General features: G+C 40.0%; 2 protein-coding genes across 41 annotated transcripts in view; one reads left to right on the top strand and one right to left on the bottom strand.

Moving 5' to 3' along the window:
* The window catches only part of PIGL (phosphatidylinositol glycan anchor biosynthesis class L), an 84,714-nt gene extending 81,559 nt beyond the window's left edge, over positions 1-3,155 (bottom strand). Inside the window, exon 1 of one of the 5 annotated variants that reach the window (XM_044745508.2) lies at positions 2,848-3,155. In XM_044745508.2, coding sequence (XP_044601443.2) covers positions 2,848-3,082 — 235 coding nt within the window. In that variant the 5' untranslated portion in view covers positions 3,083-3,155. The remainder of the gene's footprint in view (positions 1-2,847) is intronic. The other 4 variants (XM_044745510.2, XM_044745512.2, XM_044745511.2 and 1 more) reach the window with 4 other exon arrangements.
* A 744-nt stretch (positions 3,156-3,899) lies between these two features.
* The window catches only part of NCOR1 (nuclear receptor corepressor 1), a 154,709-nt gene continuing 137,819 nt past the window's right edge, over positions 3,900-20,789 (top strand). For 23 of the 36 annotated variants that reach the window (XM_044745502.2, XM_044745501.2, XM_044745504.2 and 20 more), the window contains exon 1: positions 4,145-4,353. The gene's annotated coding sequence lies outside the window, so the exon portion shown is untranslated. Of the gene's footprint in view, positions 4,354-19,114; positions 19,301-20,789 lie in introns of all 36 variants that reach the window. The other 13 variants (XM_070481982.1, XM_070481975.1, XM_044745488.2 and 10 more) reach the window with 7 other exon arrangements.

Raw genomic sequence — 20,789 nt, 5'->3', positions numbered from 1 at the left:
AAGAGAGAACAATTTAAACAGCAAGTTGGATTCAGAAGAAATAATGAAACACAACAATAAAGGTACTGAGTGTTTAATATGCGACAAGGGCATGCTTTATATTTTTTATTTGAAAACAATTTTGATTTCTGATTGCAACCTACTGAAAAATAAGGAAAAACTTATTAAAGAATTTCCTGCACCTATAATACTTGCAAATAAAATCCAGGTTTCTCTTGCAGATCTTGAAACAAACTTGCTTATAATTTGACTCCCACAGTTGTAGTATAAAATATAGGTAAAATAAAAAGCAAACAAAAAAAACACAAGGCTATTACTTGCATCTGTTTACAATTAATATCCTTAATAGGGCAGACTGAGAAGTGCTTAGATCCAAATTTGCAATACATATGAAAAATGGTTTAAGATGAGTGGCAACAAAGGATTTTAAAGGAAAAAAATAATATTAAATCAAGAAATGTCACTAAAATCATTAATCAATGCTAGAGATAGCGCTTTATTAAGACAGATACTCTGTCAGCAAGTGTAAATTGGTATGTTTTTGGGAACTGCAATATGCATGCAAAGCTTTAAAAGAGCCAATTTTAGAAATCAGTCCTAATGACATAATATGAAATACATAGATGTTCACTGTTATTTGTAATAGAGATAAACTGGAAAAAAGCCACTAAATATACATAAAGGATGATGAACTAAATTAAGGTTTATCTCTATGAAATCACTTAAAAGGCTATATATTAAATTCTTATTAACATGGGCAAATGTTTAAATTAGAAGTTTCACAAGTACACAGTCCTTACCTTGCTTGTTTTTATTGTTTTTGTATTTTTTAGCTAAGGAAGATCCCCCCTGAATTAACATCTGTTGCCAATCTTCCTCTATTTTGTACGTGAGCCACTGTCACAGCATGGGTACTGATGGATCAGTGGTGTAGGTCCGGGTCAGAGAACCAGGCCTGGGCCACTGAAGCAGAGTGTGTTGACCTTAACCACTAGGAGACCGGGCTGGCCCCCGTTTTTAATGTTTAATCCTCAGGGCATAGAATAAGGCCTACCATATATACTTTCTTAATTAAGTCTTTTTTATTAAGACTTTTTTAAAAGCAGTTTTATATTGACAGCAAAATTGAGGGAAAGGTACAGAGATTTCTCATATACTTCCTGCGCCCATACATGCACAGCCTTCCCCGTTATCAACATCCCCCACCAGAATGGTATGTTTGTTACACTTGATGAACCAACTTTGACACCCAAACCTATATAACAACTCAAAAGCTATAGGTGACATTAGGATTCACTCTCAGTGTTATACATGCTATGGGTTTGGACAAATGTATAATGACATGTATTCATCATTATAATACGATAGAATATTTTCACTGCCCTAAAAATCCTGTGTTCCACCTATTCATTCCTCTCCCACCCCCTTCCCCTGATCTTTTTACTATTTCCACAGTTGTGCCTTTTCCAGAATGTCGTATAGCTGGAACCATACAGTGTGCAGCCTTTCAGAATGGCTTCTTCCACTTAGTAATATGTATTTAAAGTTCCTCTATGCCTTTTCATGGCTTGATAGCTCATTTTTTTAGCATTTAATAATATTCCATTAGCTAGATATACCACAATTTATCCATTCACCTACTGAATTGCTTGCTTCCAAGTTTCGTCAATTATGCAGAAAACTGCTGTAAACAGGTGTGCGCAGGTTTCTATGTGCATATAAGTTTTCAACTCCTTTGGGTAATTACCAAGGAATGTGATGGCTGGATGTATGGTAGGAGTATGTCTAGTTTTTTAACAAACTGCCAAACTGCCTGCCTTTCAAAGTGGCTGTATCATTTTGTATTCTCACTACCAATGAGAGTTTCTGTTGCTCCGTATCCTCACCAGGATTTGGTGTTGTCACTGTTCCAGATTTGGGTCATTCTAATAGGTGTGCAGTGCACATAAATTTTAAATAAATATTTGCTAAATAAATGAAAAAAATAATGTTAAGTGAAAAAAATAAAAAATTGTACAAAATGTGATTTCTGTGAAAAATCTGTATAGAAAAAGAAGTGGAACGACACAACCAAATGGGAAAAGAGGTCATGGGCATTTGTAAAAACAGCTTTATTGAAGTATAATTTTACATACCATAGAATTCTCCCCTTGTATAAGTACAATTTAATTACTTCATTTATACAGTTGTGCAATTATTAACATTATACAGTATCACGGTCAATTTTTGTTTTCTCATCTTATCTTCTCTGGGAGGACTTATTCTTTGAAAGGCCCCTTCACTGAAAGCTGGGTGGAGTTGAACTCTAAAACTACTTATAATCACTTTTTAGTCTAATGATCTGAGTCTGTCTCTTTAATTTGACACGCATCGTTGCAGCACAAAATGGATTTCAAAAGCAGCAGGAAGGTCCTTTCCTATCGTTAGAAGTAAAACTTTAAGGGTTGAGCAGGCACGATACAGCACAGATTCTGTTTGGTGGACCATGGTAAGATCATTATTCTTGGTCCTTCTCCAAATACAAAGGTCCCACAGAATAATGAGTCCAGCCGCAGTTTCCAACGGAAATCCAGACCAAATGTGAGCAGCTCGCTTGTGCTCCTCAATGCTGCTAGCAGAGAGTAGAGGAGGCAGAGTGCGGACGTCCCCAGCCCTCCCCGGGAGCTGCCGCTACTGTCCTCAGGCTAGGACCACCGAAATTCCGTGAAGCGCCCAGAGAAGGCACCTTCCGGGTAGCGCTCACTTAGCCGCCTACGTCAGAGAACACTTCGGGAAGAAGTCGACTTAGGTTAGCACCTACATCCCCTCACAGCCCCAGCTCCCAACGCCCCGCCTACCGCCTCCTACCTGCAGAGAAGCAGAGAAGGGACACCCGGTGTCTCAGGCGGGCCAAGCCTAGCACGGTGGGAGCAAAGAACATGGCTTCATCGTCTGGGTGCGCGATCACCAGGAGGCTCCGGCTTCCGCCTCCCAGCAGGCCAGCCTGCTCCTGACTCTTCATTCGTTCCGAGGAGTCCCAAACCCATAGGAAGCCCCAAGCTAAGACCGCCGCCGCCAAACACAAAAGACCCACCACTTCCATGGTCGGTAACTGGCACTGCGCCTGCGCAATAGGGAAGGCTGCCGCTGAGCCTGGCTCCGGCGGGAAAACTGCACTCGCGGAAATTGAGTTCCGAGTTTAAGCTCGTCCTTGTGACCTGCTCCAATGGCTTGAGGGGGTTCCTGTTGGGGTTTACACGGACGCCTCCCGACACTTCTCTGTCGAGTTGTGTCCACTTTATGCAGCATTTACGAAGTCTTGTGCCTCGGTGCCATCCAGCTTTTTTTGCCCTGGTCTTTTCTTACAGTACAGTGGGTTTAGAGGGCAGTGTTTCACAGTAAACTCCCACGTCTTGTAGTATTACGAGTTCCCTGCTCTCTCCGGTTCACCATTTTGTAACTCACTTCTTAAAACCCGGGACTTTCTCGTAATTTTATAGTTATACAGCCCCTTATCTATATGATACACCTACTTGGTTTTCCTTCTCATTTTGGGATGTGGAGTGGCGGCTTCGCTAAAGGAAAAGCATGCAGTTACGAGAAACCGTCCAGTCATTTTCCTAGAAGAGCAAGGCTGAGAGTGCACTTCGTAGTCGCGAGGGCCACAGGCTCCTCTGACAAGTGACTTTAGACTAAGGACCTACATCAGGGACAAACCGGCTTTGCCCGGCATGTCAGTGACGTCTTGGTGCGAATTACAGACGGAGCCCCGGGAAATAGCTTGGGTGGGTCGACGTGCACCCCTCCGGCGCCCAGCACGTGGGGACCCGGCTGCCCTCCCCGAAGCCCGGGTCCCGCGGCATGGCCTTGCGTCCTTCCCTTTCCCACGCCCGGGGGAAGGCCACGAGCGCGCGGGGGCCGGCCGGCTCGCGGCGGGCGCCGCGCCCGGGTGCGCGATGGCAGCGCGCCGGGTCCGGCCGGGCATGGCGCCGCCCCGGCCCGTCTCCGGTGGAGGGGACCGCCGCCAGGCCGAGGGCAGACGTGAGGGGACCAGGCGCGAGGCCACCCAGGAAACTCGGCCGAGGTAGGAGCCACGCTCGGCCAGCGGAGGGAGTCGGTCTCCCAACTCTCCGGAAGGAGGAGGAGCCGGCGCCGGAGCCGCCTTAGCCGCGGCCGCCGGGGCTGGGGGAGGGAGAGGGGTTGAGTCAAGATGGCGGCCAAGGTGGCGAAGCAGCAGCGGCGGCAGCGGCGGCGGCTGGAGTGAGCGCCCAGCTCGCCGCGCCGAGCGAGGTCCCGGGGTAGGGACGCGCGCCGGGGCCGCGTCCTGCTCCTCAGGCCCGGGGCGCGCCGGCTACCACGCCCCGCCTGCTCCTGGTGAGTAGGCCCCGGCGCCCGCTGCCCCGGCCTCCCGGGCCCTGGTCGCCCGGGGGCTTCCGAGGGCTCTCAGGGTGCCGGCCGCGGGGGCAGCTTCTCGGCCGGGCGAGAGGCGTCGCGGGCCCGGCACGTCGGGACCCGCCCCAGCCGCCCGGCCTCTTCTCCTCGGCCGCCCAGCGCGAGTCGGGCGCGGCGGGGAGCTGGGCTAGGCGAGCGGAGGAGGCTTATGGAGTTTGGAGGAAGAATGGGCTGCGGCCGGGCCGGGCCGGCGGAGAGGGGCTCGGTAGAGAGGGGGCGTGCGGCGCCGGAGGGCCGACTGAGGGCGGCGGGGAGGGCCCGGGGACCCCGGGTGCGGCCGGCACAGGTGGCGGGCCTGGCTCAGTCTGAGGCGGAGTTGGTGGCCGTCTTGGGAGTGTGGACGGGGTTAGGGAGGGTGACAGCGATGGACAAGTGCGTGAAGAGCAAACTAGTTCACCTTTCTAACCAGACCGCTTCGGGGTGTAATGGCGAAGGGCGAGTGTTGGCGGAGATGGTCAAGATCGGAACCCGATTCCTTCTGTTATTATTGGTGTTTTAATGAGCGAAGTCGATGAATTCTCTTTTTTGGGGGAAGAGGGGTTTGAGAAGCTGTAATTGAGAAATCAGTCTTAATGGAGAGGAGACGGAATTCTTCGAATTAACTGGATTAGGTACAGTCGTGCGGATGGGAATAAGTGATATTTATGAAAAATGTTGCTCAGGAGGTGTCAGTTTTCTTTTACCAATGTGGCATGCCACAGTGCCACTTCAACAGAGTTAACCTTGAAGAGTAGTGGTATGGGTAATTCTAATCTTTGGGATTAGTATATTCACCTGCATCAGATTTGCTTCCCTAGTTAGATCCTAATTGTATTAAAATTTACGTTCCTTGTGTGCACTCTGGTGAGGCAGTGATGGGAGGCGGAACGTTGTGTAAAGAGCAACAGGCCCGGCATTTTAAAATGCCTACAAATATTCATTCATTCGTTCAACATATCTTGATTGGTAGCTGCTGCTGGTGAGTCACATGTGATTGTCTCTTGGATAATTGGAGCGTTGATGGCATTATTTAATTTTTAATATTTTTTTTTGGAAAATGTTTTAATGTATCCCTTCATAGAGATATTTATTGGATAAATCAACTTGCCTGGGCTGAGGAGCAGACCGATTTTAGAATCTTGTTTAGATATGGGTAAAAATTACAGAAGGAATAACAAGTTGTTGGAGAAAGAAATATTGTCTTTATTTTCTCATTGTTAAAATCCAGCGGAAGTTTATTTAGTTATTTTAATATTTATAGTACACAGTTGCTTTGCCTTGCTTTAAGCACACCTGTTAGTGGAAATCAAGGTTAATACACACTTACATATAAATAATATGCACATAACATGCATACAAACGTAAGGATGTGATTACTTGCAATACCAAAATACTCTTTCCTTTTACGAAAGCTTTGCCATATGTTGAACTACTCCCCCAGAGAAAATATGATACAGAGTCCTGATTCTTTCTTTAACTTTGTGACATTTTGGAACATGCTCAACCTTTCTGTGCTTCAGTTCCCTCCTCTGTGATAGTAGGAAAACATCTGCTCTCCTAGGATTAGCTGTTGTGAACCTAAGAGAGTTGAGTTATGAAATTGCCTTAAACAGATCGAAAGGGTTATAATTCTGTGAGGTAGTAACCGCTCCCTCTGCACTCCTGAAGTGCTTTATCTGCACATTTCTCATGGCGTTTACACTTTCTACCTTGTATTTAGGTATTGATATACCTGTTTTATCTCCTCTTGAGGGCAGGATAAGCCTTTCTCTGACTTTATGTTTAAGGCATCGTGTAGGATTTTATTTTCTATGTAGGATATTGACACTGCAGATGTTTGTTGAACGAATAAACACTGTATTCTAATCAGAAAAACGTATTCACATTACAGCTTATCAGAATACACTGTTATCTGCTGTGACAAATCCATATAGCTGTGATTCTCTCCATGGCCTCTGAGGAATATATATTTTTAACTGGATATCTTGTTGGATTTAATCATATAATAACACTTAAGTATTTGGCCTCACGTAATTTTTTAAAACACAAATGCTCAAAATTGACTTAGGTTTCTTTGCATTTAATTGAGCGAAAGTTCTAACGCTGGGCAAATTGAGATTAGTCAAGGTCTTTTTGGCTTTTTTTTTTTTAATTTGTGAAGTGGTGAGATTTTCTTGCCATAGCTATCTGCAGTAGAAAGCAAAGGCCTTTGAATAGTCCACAGATTGATGTAGGTAAATGTCAGGCTATTTGTTACTCAGTTTCTTGTGCATTTGTTTTGTTATTCAGTTTTAATTGTATTTTGTGATCTTACTTGCAATTTCAAATTCTTAGTGATGCCTGGGAAAGATAGAGAGCTCCCATATTTAGTTACTTCCAACTGTTCTTTTACTTCAGATATTAGATGTTACTAGAATACAGTTGATCAGAATTATAATATATGGACTTATTTGTTGATTAGCGATTTGTGTGTAGTTCATTCACTTGTTCAACTGGTGTGAAGTGCTTTTTATGTTCAGGGCACATCGCTCAATGCAGTAAAGGTGTAAAGTTGAGCAGATCAGTTATGTGCACAAATAACTGAGTATATAGGTTGCCTGATATTTTTCCCTTTTCAGGTTTGAGGATGCAAACAGGACATTTAGATGGTTAAGAAAACTTTCTTTTTCTATTAAGACTTCTTAGGAATATTGAAAAGCTATGAAAAGCTTCTGTCATGTAGCAATAACTGTATGTAAAGCATCTGTTTTCTATTTTGGTGTTCTTGTGGTGGTGGTTTTCCTTGAACATTTTTACTGTTCTTTACGATTTTTTCCACCCCAGAAGCTTGTGTGGTCAAAATCTTACTTGGGTAGTCTTCAGATACAACATGCTTGTTTTTGTGTGTGTCCTCTTTGCATCTGAAAGCGAGACCATAGAAAGCCAGCTGAACGTTCCTGTTGAGTTCTTCAGTTTGGTTCTTCCATGTGTGCTGCTGTTATTTTTACTTAAAAGTGATCTCAGAAACAAATCTAAATTGGTTAAAATGCCAATAATTTATAGAAATATAGAATGTGAAGTCATATAGATTATCTAGTCCTACTGTGAATAAACTGAGGGTCAGAGAAGTGAAGTGATCTGCCTGAATTGTTGGAGTTGGGCAGTAGCAGAATCTAATCTTCTGACCTCCAGTGTAGTTCTAATTCCATCACACCATATCATCCATGGGATGATCCAGTGAGATGATTGACAATTACTTGAAACAAAATTTGGGGTGGATGAGGAATGAGAGATCGCTTATTCAGCTTAGGTATTGAATTCAAGGTACTTCTTAACTTTAAGTTCCTGCAATGATAATGTAGTTTGAAAAAAATTGGTATTGACTTACATCAGTAATATGATGATCACTGGGAATTATTTAGTTTGCTTCATTTTTTTTTTTAAGATTTTATTTTTTCCTTTTTGTCCCCAAAGCCCCACCGGTACATAGTTGTATTTTTTTAGTCGTGGGTCCTTGTAGTTGTGGCACATGGGATGCCACCTCAGCGTGGCCTGACTAGCGGTGCCATGTCCGCGGCCAGGATTTGAACTGGTCAAACCCTGAGCCGCCGAAGCAGAGTGCGCGAGCTTAACCACTCGGCCACGGGGCTGGCCCCTAGTTTGCTTAATTTTTAATTGGCTATGATGAATATCTTCTTAAACAAAAATGTCATTGAAGTTATCTGGACCTAGTGACATTTCATGAGATTTAAGCATTACAGTGATGGAAATTTTATTATGCTAATGATTAGGTACCTCTGAGACCCAAACAGATAGGTTAAATTGTTTTATAGATTAGCTATTGTTGGCTTCACTTACTCTCAAACTTTTGAATTTTTTTATGTATGAAAGACTTCAATTGTTATATAAAATTTTAGATAAATAGCATGAACATGAACTGTATTCTTAATGCTATGTTGAAAAACACATGTAGAATATTAGTTTGCTATAGGTACTCATGCCATAAAATTTATTTGAAAGGAAAAAACATATTATTCTTTTTAAACTGATATCCTTACGTGAATACTGAAGCATGACATATTTCTTTATGTCATTTGGGCTCGTAATTAATAGGCCTGTTCTGTGTTGTGTTGAGAAGGTTTGTTTTTTTCTTATACTATACTCTTTTCTGGAATCCTATTTCCCTACCTTACTCTTCCACATCTAAATTCTGCCTGTTTTTTGAGGGTTTGATCACATATCACTTCATCCAGGAAGTTTCTGTCCTGTTCTCTCTTCTCCAAAGATGTATATTTCTCATTCTAGAAATTCTTAATGCTTTACTTATGCCTCTATTATAACATCATAGTTATTTATGTATATGTCCATTTAATCCCCACGAGACTATAAGCTCATTGTGTGTATGTCTGTATCTCATTTGTTTTTTAATCCTTCCCCTAGCCCCGCTCCCAGAATAACGCTCCGCCCCTAGGAAGTGTGTAGTAGAAATTTGTTGAAGGCGTGTGAAAAAGAGCCTAGCCACTAGGGCTATTTGATACGGTTGTTGTAGAAGCTGACACACTTGTGGAAACTGGATGATGAATACTTTTTCGAAATTAAAAAAAGGTAAAATTTCGCCGCTGTCAGTGAGATAAAATGTCTGCAATCAGTGAATTATCAAAGCATTTCTTTAAAAAAAGTTTCTGTCAGTTTACTGGGATTTTTGGGAGAAAGAGATAGTAAACGTGGGATTGGTTCATTTCAAACTATTTGTATTTCCAGGTAATATTAGAATAAGAATGTATTAATTTATATATGCAGGGAATTTGGGAGTAGTTTCAGTGCTAGGAAAAAATTGTGAATGAAGAATATGAAATCGTTGGTTTGTAGGATTATTATAGAATCCCTTTAAGGGAGCCCTTTGAAAGAATAGCACTGGTAAGTTTTATATCAAAAATTAAATCTTTGGGGCTGGCCCTGTGGCCTAGTGGTTAAGTTCGCAGGCTCCGCTGAGGGGGCCCAGGGTTTCGCCGGTTCGAATCCAGGGCACGGACATGGCACCGCTCATCAAGCCATGCTGAGGCGGCATCCCACATACCACAACTAGAAGGACCCGCAACTAGAAATACACAACTATGTACTGGGGGGCTTTGGGGAGAAAAAGGAAAAATAAAAAAATCTTTAAAAAAATTAAATCTTTAAGTAGATTAGTCAAGAGCAAAGGAAAAGTAAACATTATCAAATTATTTTTACTTTTTTCCCCTCCCACAGTGTCTGCTGGAGGAATAAAACTTAGGCTATTGTTCTTTTTTTCTTTGTTGTACATGAATAAACTGATAATCAAACCAGAATAAATTAAGATTACATTTTTCTGTGAAAATCTGACTCTTAGCTTTGTTATGAGGATAACCTTTATGGTTACAGATTGCCTTTCCCCTTATACATTTATTTAACTGACAGACTCCTTTCTTGACATTTTTGTTGTCATTCACAGTTCAGGGTCATAGTAATCTGCTTTAGGCAGTTCATTGCCCTTGGCAATAGCATATAGATTTGTATGGTTTTGAAATATTTGTTTTAAGTAGTAATCATCATGTCTTTGAACTCCTGTTCAAAGATGTGTAACTTTGTATTAATTTTGAATAAGTTCTTTTAATTCAGTTTTGAATTGCAATGACTTTCAGGTATTTGGAATGAAGCCAGAACTTGTGCTTTCTAGGAGTTACAGCCTAAAATATACACAGTGCATATATATCCACTGTAGGGAGTATACAGTCCCTTAACTTTGTATGTGTGTGTATGTGTATGTAGGGGAGGGAAGAGGTGTGGAGGGAAAGGAGGAGGGAACTGAGCAGAGCTGAAAGGAGGGGAGGAATGGAAGGAGAAGGTACTCTCTATTCACACAAAAGCATTTTAATGAATGAAGGAGGATATGTTATTTAAAAATCTTTAGTTGTCTTTCATTTATTATAAGTAATACATTATTTTACAGAAGTATGATACAGAAGTATATAAAGACATTAGAAGTACTGCTTCTTAGATGAAGTCTGCTGTTTGTTGCATATTCTTTCAGATTTTTTTCTGTAGTGTAATTTTCTGTATTATGGGATCATAAGATACTGTTCTTTTGTATGTTACTGTTCCATGTTGGTATATTTAGAGCTACTGAGTATTCCACATATGAAAAGGCCATAATTTGTTTAATAAATTTATGACCACTAGTGTTTTGTTTTGACAGAAAAACAAAGCCGTAATGAATTATCTGTGTGCTTATTTTGTATACTTGTGCAAGCAGCCTTGTAGGGTAGATTCCTGAAGTGGGTGCTGTTATACGAATAGGGTAGATTTGGATAGATATTGACACAAGTGTGTGGTTATGCCCCAAACCTTGGCCAGCTCTGGATATTACAAATTAAAACATTTTGACAATTTAAGAAGTGAAAAAGAAGTCATTCTAATTGGCCTTTTTCAGTCACTGTTGAGGTTGAAAATTTTTTAATGAGGGAATTTATTTCTTTTATAAATTTTCTGCTTTCATTTCTTTGGTTATTTCTTTTCTTTTCTTTTCTTTTTTTTTTTTGAGGAAGTTTAGCCCTGCTGCCAGTCCTCCTCTTTTTGCTGAGGAAGAGTGGTCCTGAGCTGACATCTGTGGCAATCTTCCTCTATTTTCTATGTCGGATGCCTGCCTCAGCATGGCTTGATATGCAGTGCCTAGGTCCATGCCCAGGATCTGAACCGGCAAACCCCAGGCTGCTGAAGCAGAGTGTGCGAACTTAACCGCTGTGCCACCGAGCTGGCCCCTGTTCTTTGGTTATTTTTGATGGGGTTATTGGTCTTTTTCAGATTGATCTGAAGAGCTCTTTACATAGTAAGGTATTCACTTTTTCCATGTGTATGCGAACCCCTCACCCCACCTCCCATCCTCCCTGCTATTCTTTTGTAGTATTATGTAGTCGAATATATCCAACCTACGTTGCTGGCTGTATGACCTTGGGCACGTTACTTAACCTCCCTAAGACTTAATTTCCTTGTTTGTAGAATGGAGATAATGTAAATAACCGATTACCATAGTGGCTGGCACATAGTAAGTAAATAATAAATGTTAGCTGTCTTCATTATTAGTCTATACATGGCTTCTGAGTTTCATGCTCTACTTAGACCTTCCTTACTCTAAAATTTAAAATATTCACCCATCTATTAAACTGAAAAAGAAAAGTGAGGAATATTACGTACAGTATGCTGCTGCTTGTTTTAAAGAAGGGAAGATAATGTATACATATTTGCTTGTATATCAGGATATTTCTGAAATGAAACCCAAGAAACTGGTAACGTTGGTTGTTGTAGGAAGAACTGAGTGACTGAGGCACATGAGGAAGAGAAAGACTTTTGATTGTATAGCTTTTTGTATTTTTAAAACAAAGAAGTCCCAGATTTTAATTTAATACACGTTTATGGTTTCTTTTTTATTTTCTTTCTTTTCCTTTTCTTTTCTTTTAACTTCTAATTTTTTTGATCCATCTGGAATTTATTTTGGTATAGGAAGTGAGATAGAGATATATTTTGGGGGATATACATGTGCATGTTTTTCCCCCAAATAGTTTGCCAGTTGTGTGGCAAAGCCGTCCTTTGCTTTGCTGATTAGATTTGCAACTTTTATCATTTACTAAATGTATTTGGAGCTGTTTCTAATGTGTTTATTATATTCTTTTGATATCTTGTTGTAATATGCTTTAAATTACTATTGTTTTATAATTTCACTACTGGTAGGGTTAGTCACCTGTTCAGTTACCTTGTTGTTTTCAGACTTTGGCAATTGTGGTCTATGTATTCTTCCAGGTGAACTTTAGAATCATTCTATGAAGTTGAAAAAGAAACCTTGCTCAGATTCTTATGGGGAATACTGAATATTGATTGGGAATATTGAATTTATAGGTTAATTTTGGGAAAATTGACACCTTTATGTACTTCCTGTCCTTTTATTCAAAGAGACTCTTAGGTTCTTCGGTAGGTTTTCTTCAAATAAGTTCTGCACATTTCTTATTTCTTTTGTTTAACATGTGCCTTAGGGAATCAAACAGGGAGTTTATATTCTAATAAGAGAAGACAGAGTATAATCAAGGAAAACAACTAATCCATTTCAGATTGTGATTAATCTATAAAGGAACCAAACAGAGTGATGTGATCTAGAGTAACTGGTAGGAACCTACTTCATAGGGTTGTTGGGAAAGACCTTTCTGAAAAGATGACATTTGAACTGAGACCCTCAGTTTGAGGAGGAGTCAGCCACGTGAGTGAGCCAGGAAGAGCATTCCAGGCAGAGAGTAAAGGAGGACAAAGGCCTGAGGCAAGGAAGGGCTTGGCGCAGGCTGATGGAACTGGAAGGAAGCTCCTGTTGCTGGGGCCTCCTGAGCTATTGGGAGGGGAAGCAGGCCAGATCAGGTTGAACCTTTTGGGTCATAGTAAGTAGCTGGGATTTTATTTGAAGTGCATGGTAGCCCCTGGGGAGTCTTAAGCAGAAGATTGACATGGTCTGATTGATGCTTTAAAAAGAACATTTGGCTTTTTGAATGGAGAAAGTATTGAAGAGGGAAGTCAAGTTAGGAGTTTCTTGCAACTAGGGATGAGGATGAAGGTAGTTGAGATGGAGAAGCATGGGAGCCTTTTTGGGTGAGGTGGAGGGGCTGGAAGGAAGAAGAGGCCCTGCTCTTGGAATGGGTGTTATTGAGAGCTAAGCACTGTTGGGTGCTCAGGAGGCCCTGTGAACAAAACAGAGGTGGTTGTGGCTCTCACAGGTGTCTGGTGGTTTTGTTTATTTTTTGTTTATTTTTTATTTAGCATTCAATAAATTTTCAGTCATTTGCTTTTTTCCTTCTTTATTTTGGTGTAGCCCTTAGAAATGGAGTCTGTTCATTAGCCTTGTTTTATTTTGGCTTCATACCCTTTAGCAGTCTCTGTTAGTGGGTCAAAGGCAAGGCAGCAGAACATGATCCTTAAGATATCTGTGTCTCAGTTAAAAAAATTACCTTGGGGAAGTTACTTAGTGTCTCTAAATAAAGCTTTAATTAGGGATAATAATGGAATGAGTGTTGTTTTTTTTTTTAATAGACAACTGGAGTGAGTGTTTTAGGTGAGCTCATGTCCGCCAAGCTCCTAGTATATGACAAAGGCTCAATAAATGCAAACTTTTTATTATTCTCCTTAGGTATTGTCATGTCTGTTAATTCTGGCCAAGCATCTAAAGTTAAAATTATTCTGATGTCAGTGCTGTTCTTTTTTGTGTTAGTGGAGGAGAGAATTGGCCAACAGTTGTCCATTTTGGCTTTGAAATATATTCATTCTTATAGTTGAAGGAGTAACTATTGCTCAATCCAGAGAATTAGTTCAATACAGTGCAGCTACACCACAGAGCTCTCAGTTGCACTGTGTGCTACTGCTGTCTTGGGAAACTTCTCCTGTCTTACTTTATGTAGGCATAAAGCAGCATAATTTTTTTGTTTTTTTGTTTTTTTCATCAAGAATTGTTTATTGAATGCCTATATTCTTAATCAAATAATTATGCCCTTATTGATGTCTTTCCTTCAATATCATACTTTATTGAGGATGGGATAGTTTAACCTAAAAGGCCTTTTTCTTCAGCTCCCATTCATGTTTTCTAAGTGAGATGTCATAATGTCAAAAAAGGTGTTTTACACATTTAATACCTTGTTAATGGCATTCCCCCAGAGTAGCTGCTTTTTTTTTTTTTTTTTTTTTGATGAGGAAGATTGGCCCTGAGCAAAACATCTGTACCAGTCTTCCTCTATTTTGTATGTGGGATGCTGCCACAGCGTGGCTTGATGAGTGCTGTGCAGGTCTGCATTGGGGATCCGAACTGGCAAACCTGGGTTGCTGAAGCAGAAGGCATGAACTTACCCACTGCATCGCTGGACCAGCCCCTCCTTTTTTTTTTTTTTAAAGGGAAGAACAGGAGATGTTTTATTGCAATTTAGCACCATTCTGATCTCTTACAAATTACAGAATTCACTTTGATGATTTCTGGTTTCTCTCTCTCTCTCCTCTCGGGGAGGCTGGACTCTGAGGTAGACTCAGGAGATCCTCTTTCTTTAAATCATCACCAGTCTGGAGAGTCTTAGGTGGTTGGGATACCCCAGGGGCCTGGTCCTTCTTAGCCTCTCCTTGCCTAAAGTACTTTTGGAATTGGACTAGAGTTGGGCTGCTTTATGAGAATTAGTGTGACCTGATTTGCCTCAGTTAGTAACCAACATTTTGGCATCTGCCGTGTCATGGAGGCCATTCCGTTATCTATCCCATACTTTTTTTTTTTTTTGAGGAAGATTAGCCCTGAGCTAACATCTGCTGCCAGTCCTCCTCTTTTTGCTGAGGAAGACTGGCCCTGAGCTAACATCCATGCCCATCTTCCTCTACTTTATATGTGGGACGCCTACCACAGCATGGCGTGCCAAGTGGTGCCATGCCTGCACCGGGATCTGACCTGGCGAACCCCGGGCTGCCAAAGCAGAACGTGTGAACTTAACCACTGTGCCACCGCGCTGGCCCTTGAATTGTGTATTTTGTAGGGTCCTTCTTCTGCTTTGGTAAAGTGTGGGCTTCTCCTCTGTTGTGACCCTTGGTGGATTCATTCTTGGTCATTTGAGGAGGCATCTGCAGTATAGTATATTTTTATATACTATATATGCGCCACAGTAAAGTATATTTTTAGCTTTTGTTCCAAGGTAGCTTAGGCTACCTTGAAAACCTGTCCAAGTACATTTTGGTTATGCGGAGCTTGTAGGCCAAAAGCCAGGAGATCTTGGTGAGAGGGGATTGGATTTTTTTTTTCTGATGATTGTATTTGAGATTTTGTTATTGCAAGATAAGTTTCCTGTTGAGTAAATTTGTATGTGTGTTTATTACTTCAATATGGGAAGATTTAAAAAAGAATTTAAGTAGACCAATTTCATTTTACTGTGTTTTATTGCTTGTTTGCAAAATATGGGAGGCTTGCTCTGGGTTTATCTGTAAAATTTAGATAAAATGTGCCCTTGTTAATTAGAACGGTGATGTCTAGTTTTAGTACATATAATATTCCCATCCTAAAATATGATTACATATGTTTATGATATAAGTGAATTGCACATAAAACCTTGGGTAGGTTTCTTAAACCTTTTGCAGAATTTTTATATTTCGTGAGTCAAGCATGTAACTAAACCTGAGTTACTGAGTTTGGGTACTAAGGACTGAACTTAAAATTTGAAATTGAAGGTATTCTCTTCCCCTTCAGCCTTAACTTCAAACCGGATTCTTTTATTTCAGTTGTTTTCAGACTGTAAAGTGTTTCTGTGGCAGTGTCTTGGTGAGTCAGGACTGGAGTGAGGGTGGAAGGCAGGACTAGGGGAGAGGAGACTGAAAAGATAGATTCTAGGTTCCCCACTCTCACTGAATCAGAATGTTTCTCCTTTGTCTATTTTATGCATTTGGCTTTCATGTAAGATGTTTGAGGAAAGAGTGCTGGTTAAAAAACAAAAAGTTCACTGTTGCCATATGTCTCATGGCTGGATTTTGAGGAAGGAGGTCGTGTTGGTCTCCAAGCTGCAGTTCTTGTGACCAGATGTAGGCTTCTTTGACCCTTAAATTTGGATGCTAGTACGGGCTAATCTCTGATTTTCCCGATGTTTTATTGCCACCTGTGTTGGGCTCATAGTACCTGACTTTATTTTATTTTTGAGATATTCAAGTTAAACTTCACTGAAATCACATGACAAAACTAGGACATGATGAAAGATTACTGACAAAAGGGAAACATGGACAAATCACTTGACTCATATTTGAGTGACATTGAATGCAAGTGTGGAACTCAGGACTCACCATTGCTGAAAATTAAAAAAAAAAAAAGGAAACCACAACACCGTACTACATGGCTTTCTCATCATGTAGGCCACTGTTAGAAAAAAATTTGGATGACCTTGAGCTAAGCTCTTTCCTTTTGCTTCTCCATTCCATTTATAGCTTTATTTACTTAGGATGTCTGAGTTGAGAAGAGAGCTCAGAGATAGATCATGTAAGCATTTGTTAGGGGTACAGATCAGAGTTCGAAAACTTTTATGAAATATTTGTAAACATTCACATAGTAAAATACAGCAGTAGAAAGAATGAAGAAGCTCTTTATGGACTCATGAGAATGATTGTCAAGATATATTGTTACATAATAAAAACAAGATATAGAACAGTATGTATCTACTATGCTACTATTTATGTAGGGGGTAAAGTGTGTGTGTGTGGGTGTGTGTGCAGGTTATTTCTAAAGGATACTATAGAAACTAGTAACTTCTGTTGCCTTCTGGGAGGAGAACTGGGTAGCAGCTGGAGGACAAGGGTGAGAAGGAGACTCTTCTGTTTGTAGTCTATGATACTTTTTAAAACTCTTAAATGGTACCAACAATACCTGTCTCCCAAAACAAAACAAAACAAACACCACCACCAACAAAACTCCCACATGTTAGCTTTTCGCCTTCTGCCTGGAGCAAGTATAGGTGTATAGGAGGCTGCCCACGTGTTTTTAATGTGTGGTCCTACTGTGCATCTCAGCTTCTCAGAGTATTAGTTCACTGCTTGCCGAGAAAGCATCAAAGCATCACAAAAAACACTAGCTTCTCTCCTTTTTGCCACTGACAGTTTTGTGATGTTGGAGAAGTTATTGGATATCTCTGTGCTTCAGAGTCCAGATCTGTAAAATCACTGTTAGTTGGGTAATCTCAAAACCTCTCAATTCTTAGATTTTCTGACTTGCATGACGTGGGCCTTGGGAGGGAGCAGGCAGGAAACAGTCTGGGGAGACAGCTGGTTCTGTCTTCTGACTCTTCCCTTGACCTACAAAAGGAAAAGTGAAATGAGTAGTAAGGATGGTATGTATGTTTATTTAAAATATTTCTGTGTTACATAGTACCACATAAAATTTTAAAAGTTTTTTCTCTGTTTCATTTTAAGGTGAAATTGAATGATAATTCTCTAGAAAACTTTATTTTCTAAGCCTAGCTGGATAAAGAGTTTGTTGATTAAAATGGGGAAATTGGATCAAGTTGGCACACTGAATTTTTTTGAATTTTCTGTCTTCCCAAATCCCTTAAAATGATAGAAACAAAGACAACTAAAACTTTACTAAGACATAAAATCTTAAATGTTTGGGGATTGTACACACACAAACACACAGTTGTCCCTCGGTGTTGGGGTGAGGCTTGCTTCCAGGACCCCAGGTGAATACCAAAATCCCCCGATGCTCAAGTCCCTTTGTAAAATGGCATAGTATTTGTATACACGTAGCCTGTGCACATAGTCCTGTATACTTTAAATCATCTCTAGATTACTTACAATACCTAATACAATGTAAATGCTATGTAAATAGTTGCTATACTGTATTGTTTAGGGAATAATGACAAGAAAAAAAAGTGTGTACATGTTCAGTACAGATGCAGCCATCATAGGCCTTTCCATCTGTGGTTGGTTGAATCTGTGGCTGCAGAACCTGTGGACACAGGGGGCTTATTGTACTATAATTTTTATCTTAATTATGTATATAAGTAATTCCTATCCTAAAATATATGTACAGATGTGTGTGTGTGTATATATAATCTTATGGGAATTTTACGTATTTTTATATGTAATTAAGATAGGAATTATATATGTTCTACACATATTTTTTCCATCATATATATAATATTCCCCATTGTATATACATAAAATATTCTCATCTTAATTATACACACATTTTATTTCCCATCCTAAAACATAATCATATATAATCATGTTTTAGGATGAGAATACTCAATAGTATAAAGGTATCTGTTGTTCTCCCTTTAGTCAGTCTGTGAGTTCATTTGTATGTTCTCATCCAGAGTTTTTTATGGAGCCTAACAAGCTGGCTCTGAAATTTGTGTGAAAGAGAAAACCTGCTGGAATAGCTCTGAAGCCTTTCAAAGTAGCAGCAACTAAGCACAGTGAGGGGAAGCTTGCCCTACTAGATATAAAAGTCTCATAATGTTTGTAATAACTTAAAAAGTGTGGCATCCCCCTAGGAAAAGACAACCAATCAAATTAGTGAGTCTAGAATCCTGGATATGTGGAGATATACTTTATAATAAAGGTGACTTTTCTTTTTCTTTTGTTGTTTTTTGCTGAGGAAGATTTACCCTGAGCTAACATTTGTTGCCAATCTTCCCCTTTTTGCTCGAGGAAGATTGTCCCTGAGCTGACATCTGTGCCACTTCTCCTCTACTTTGCACGTGGGATGCTGCCACAGCGTGGCCTGACAAGCGATGTGTAGGGCTGTGCCTGGGATCTGAACCCGTGAACTCTGGGCCGCCAAAGCAGAGTGTACGGACTTGACCACTACACACTGGGCTAGCCTCCCTCTCTCTCTCTTTTTTTTTTTTAAATATTTTAAAAAATTGAGCTAACGTTGGTTTATAACATTATATAAGTTTTTCTTTATGAACTATTTCAGGCCCATAGAAACGTGCAGATAGTAGTATAACAAATGTCCATGTACCTACCATCTGTGTTTCAGAAAACTTAGGATTATATCATACTTGCTTCAGTTTTTCTTTTAAGAAATAAAGTATTAAAGATTGTACCCCTCCCCTAGATCATTTTCCTTCCTTCCTTAGATGTAACTACATATTATCCTAAAGTAGACGTATATCTTATGTATGTTTATGCTTTTATTTGTTTGTTTATTTTTTTTTTGAGGAAGATTAGCCCTGAGCTAACTGCTGCCAATCCTCCTCTTTTTGCTGAGGAAGACTGGCCCTGAGCTAACATCCATGCCCATCTTCCTCTGCTTTATACGTGGGATGCCTACCATAGCATGGCTTTTGCCAAGCGGTGCTGTGTCCGCACCCAGGATCCGAACCGGCCAACCCCGGGCTGCTGAGAAGCTGTACGTGCAAACGTAACTGCTGTGCCACTGGGCCGGCGCCTGTTTATGCTTTTATTATGTGTATATATAAATAATACATAGTGTTATTTTCTGTATTTCTACCATATGTTAGCATTATTTTGTAAATTGCTCTCACTCAACTTTACTTTTTTTGAGGTTTATATGTTTTGAAACATATAGCTGGAGTTTATTCATTACAACTGCTGTATGATATTGTATCATATGAAAATACCACATTATGGAATTTAGGTTGTCTTCAAATTTGTCTCTTGCATTGCTGCAATAAATATCCTTTTGTATGTAAGTATGTGAGTTTTTCTAGGGCATATACTGAAATTTCTGGGTTGTAATGAGGATGGCATTTCCGATCACTGTTGGGAGGAAGACATGTACAATAAGGGTTTTGTTGGGATAATTAACTATTAGTTAGTAAAGAAAATAAAACTAGACCCCTAGTTTACCATGTTTTAGAAAAAAATTTTAGGTGATTAAGGAGCTAAATGTGGAAAATAAATAAAACTAAGAAGTTAAGAGGAGAATGTAGAAGAATATTTTTTTAATTTAGCGTAGAGAAAGTAAAGATTAAACAAGTTATGAATTCTGGAAGAAAATGTCACATAAAGGTGGAAAAGGGATTAATGTTCAGAATGCACAGAGAGCTTTTCATTTTCCAGACATACACGAGCAAAACCCCCCATGATCTCCTCTTGCCCGTTCTCAGGCCTTGCCTTCTTCCACTTTCTCCCTCACTCTCTTTAAGCCTCCTTGCTTTGCTTTAGGGCTTCTGTAGTTTCTCTCTATGGAGTGTTCTTGTCTCTTCAAGGCTGCCTAGCTCTTCTTTCTCATCTTTCAAGCTTTGGCACAAAAGTCATCTTAGAATAAAATTTATTACCCAAACTGGGACAGTCCTGAGAAGGAAATCGACCGTAATTAATAATTACACTGGGACAATAACTGTAAATTGGTCTGTTTCAGGAAATCAGGGTGTATGGTCATCCCAGCTAAGATTGGCTTTCTTACGATCATCCCATCAGAACTGTCTCCCTTCCCCCTCTTCTCCCATCCTGTTTTATTTATAGCACTTTGTCATACTGTTTCCTGATTATTTGTTTATTGTCTATGTCACCTCCCAATAAGATGGCATATCTTGGTCACCATTTTATGCCAATGTTTAGAACAGTATTGGTACATAGTGGTGTACTTCTCAATAAATATTTGTTGGAAATACGACATTTCTGCCTTTGTTCTTAAAATCTTGTGATGATATGACACACATGAAAAATGAGATAATAGTGGTATGCACAAATCACACTTGTATAAAATAAAATGTTCTCATTTATATGGACTTTCTGTGGCATACTGTACATAAAATTTCCCATTAGCTAAACTTTTTTAATAACAATTTTCTTAGCTCATGTACTGGATATTTAGGACACTTCCCTAAGAAACATTCTCAGGCATTCATCTTTGAGTATCTCTGTATTGAACA

This window comes from Equus asinus, chromosome 13 (genome assembly GCF_041296235.1).
Source record: "Equus asinus isolate D_3611 breed Donkey chromosome 13, EquAss-T2T_v2, whole genome shotgun sequence".
Lineage (NCBI taxonomy): Eukaryota > Metazoa > Chordata > Mammalia > Perissodactyla > Equidae > Equus > Equus asinus.
Note: the sequence above shows the minus strand (reverse complement) of the source record. Positions and strands in the feature narration are given on the sequence as shown.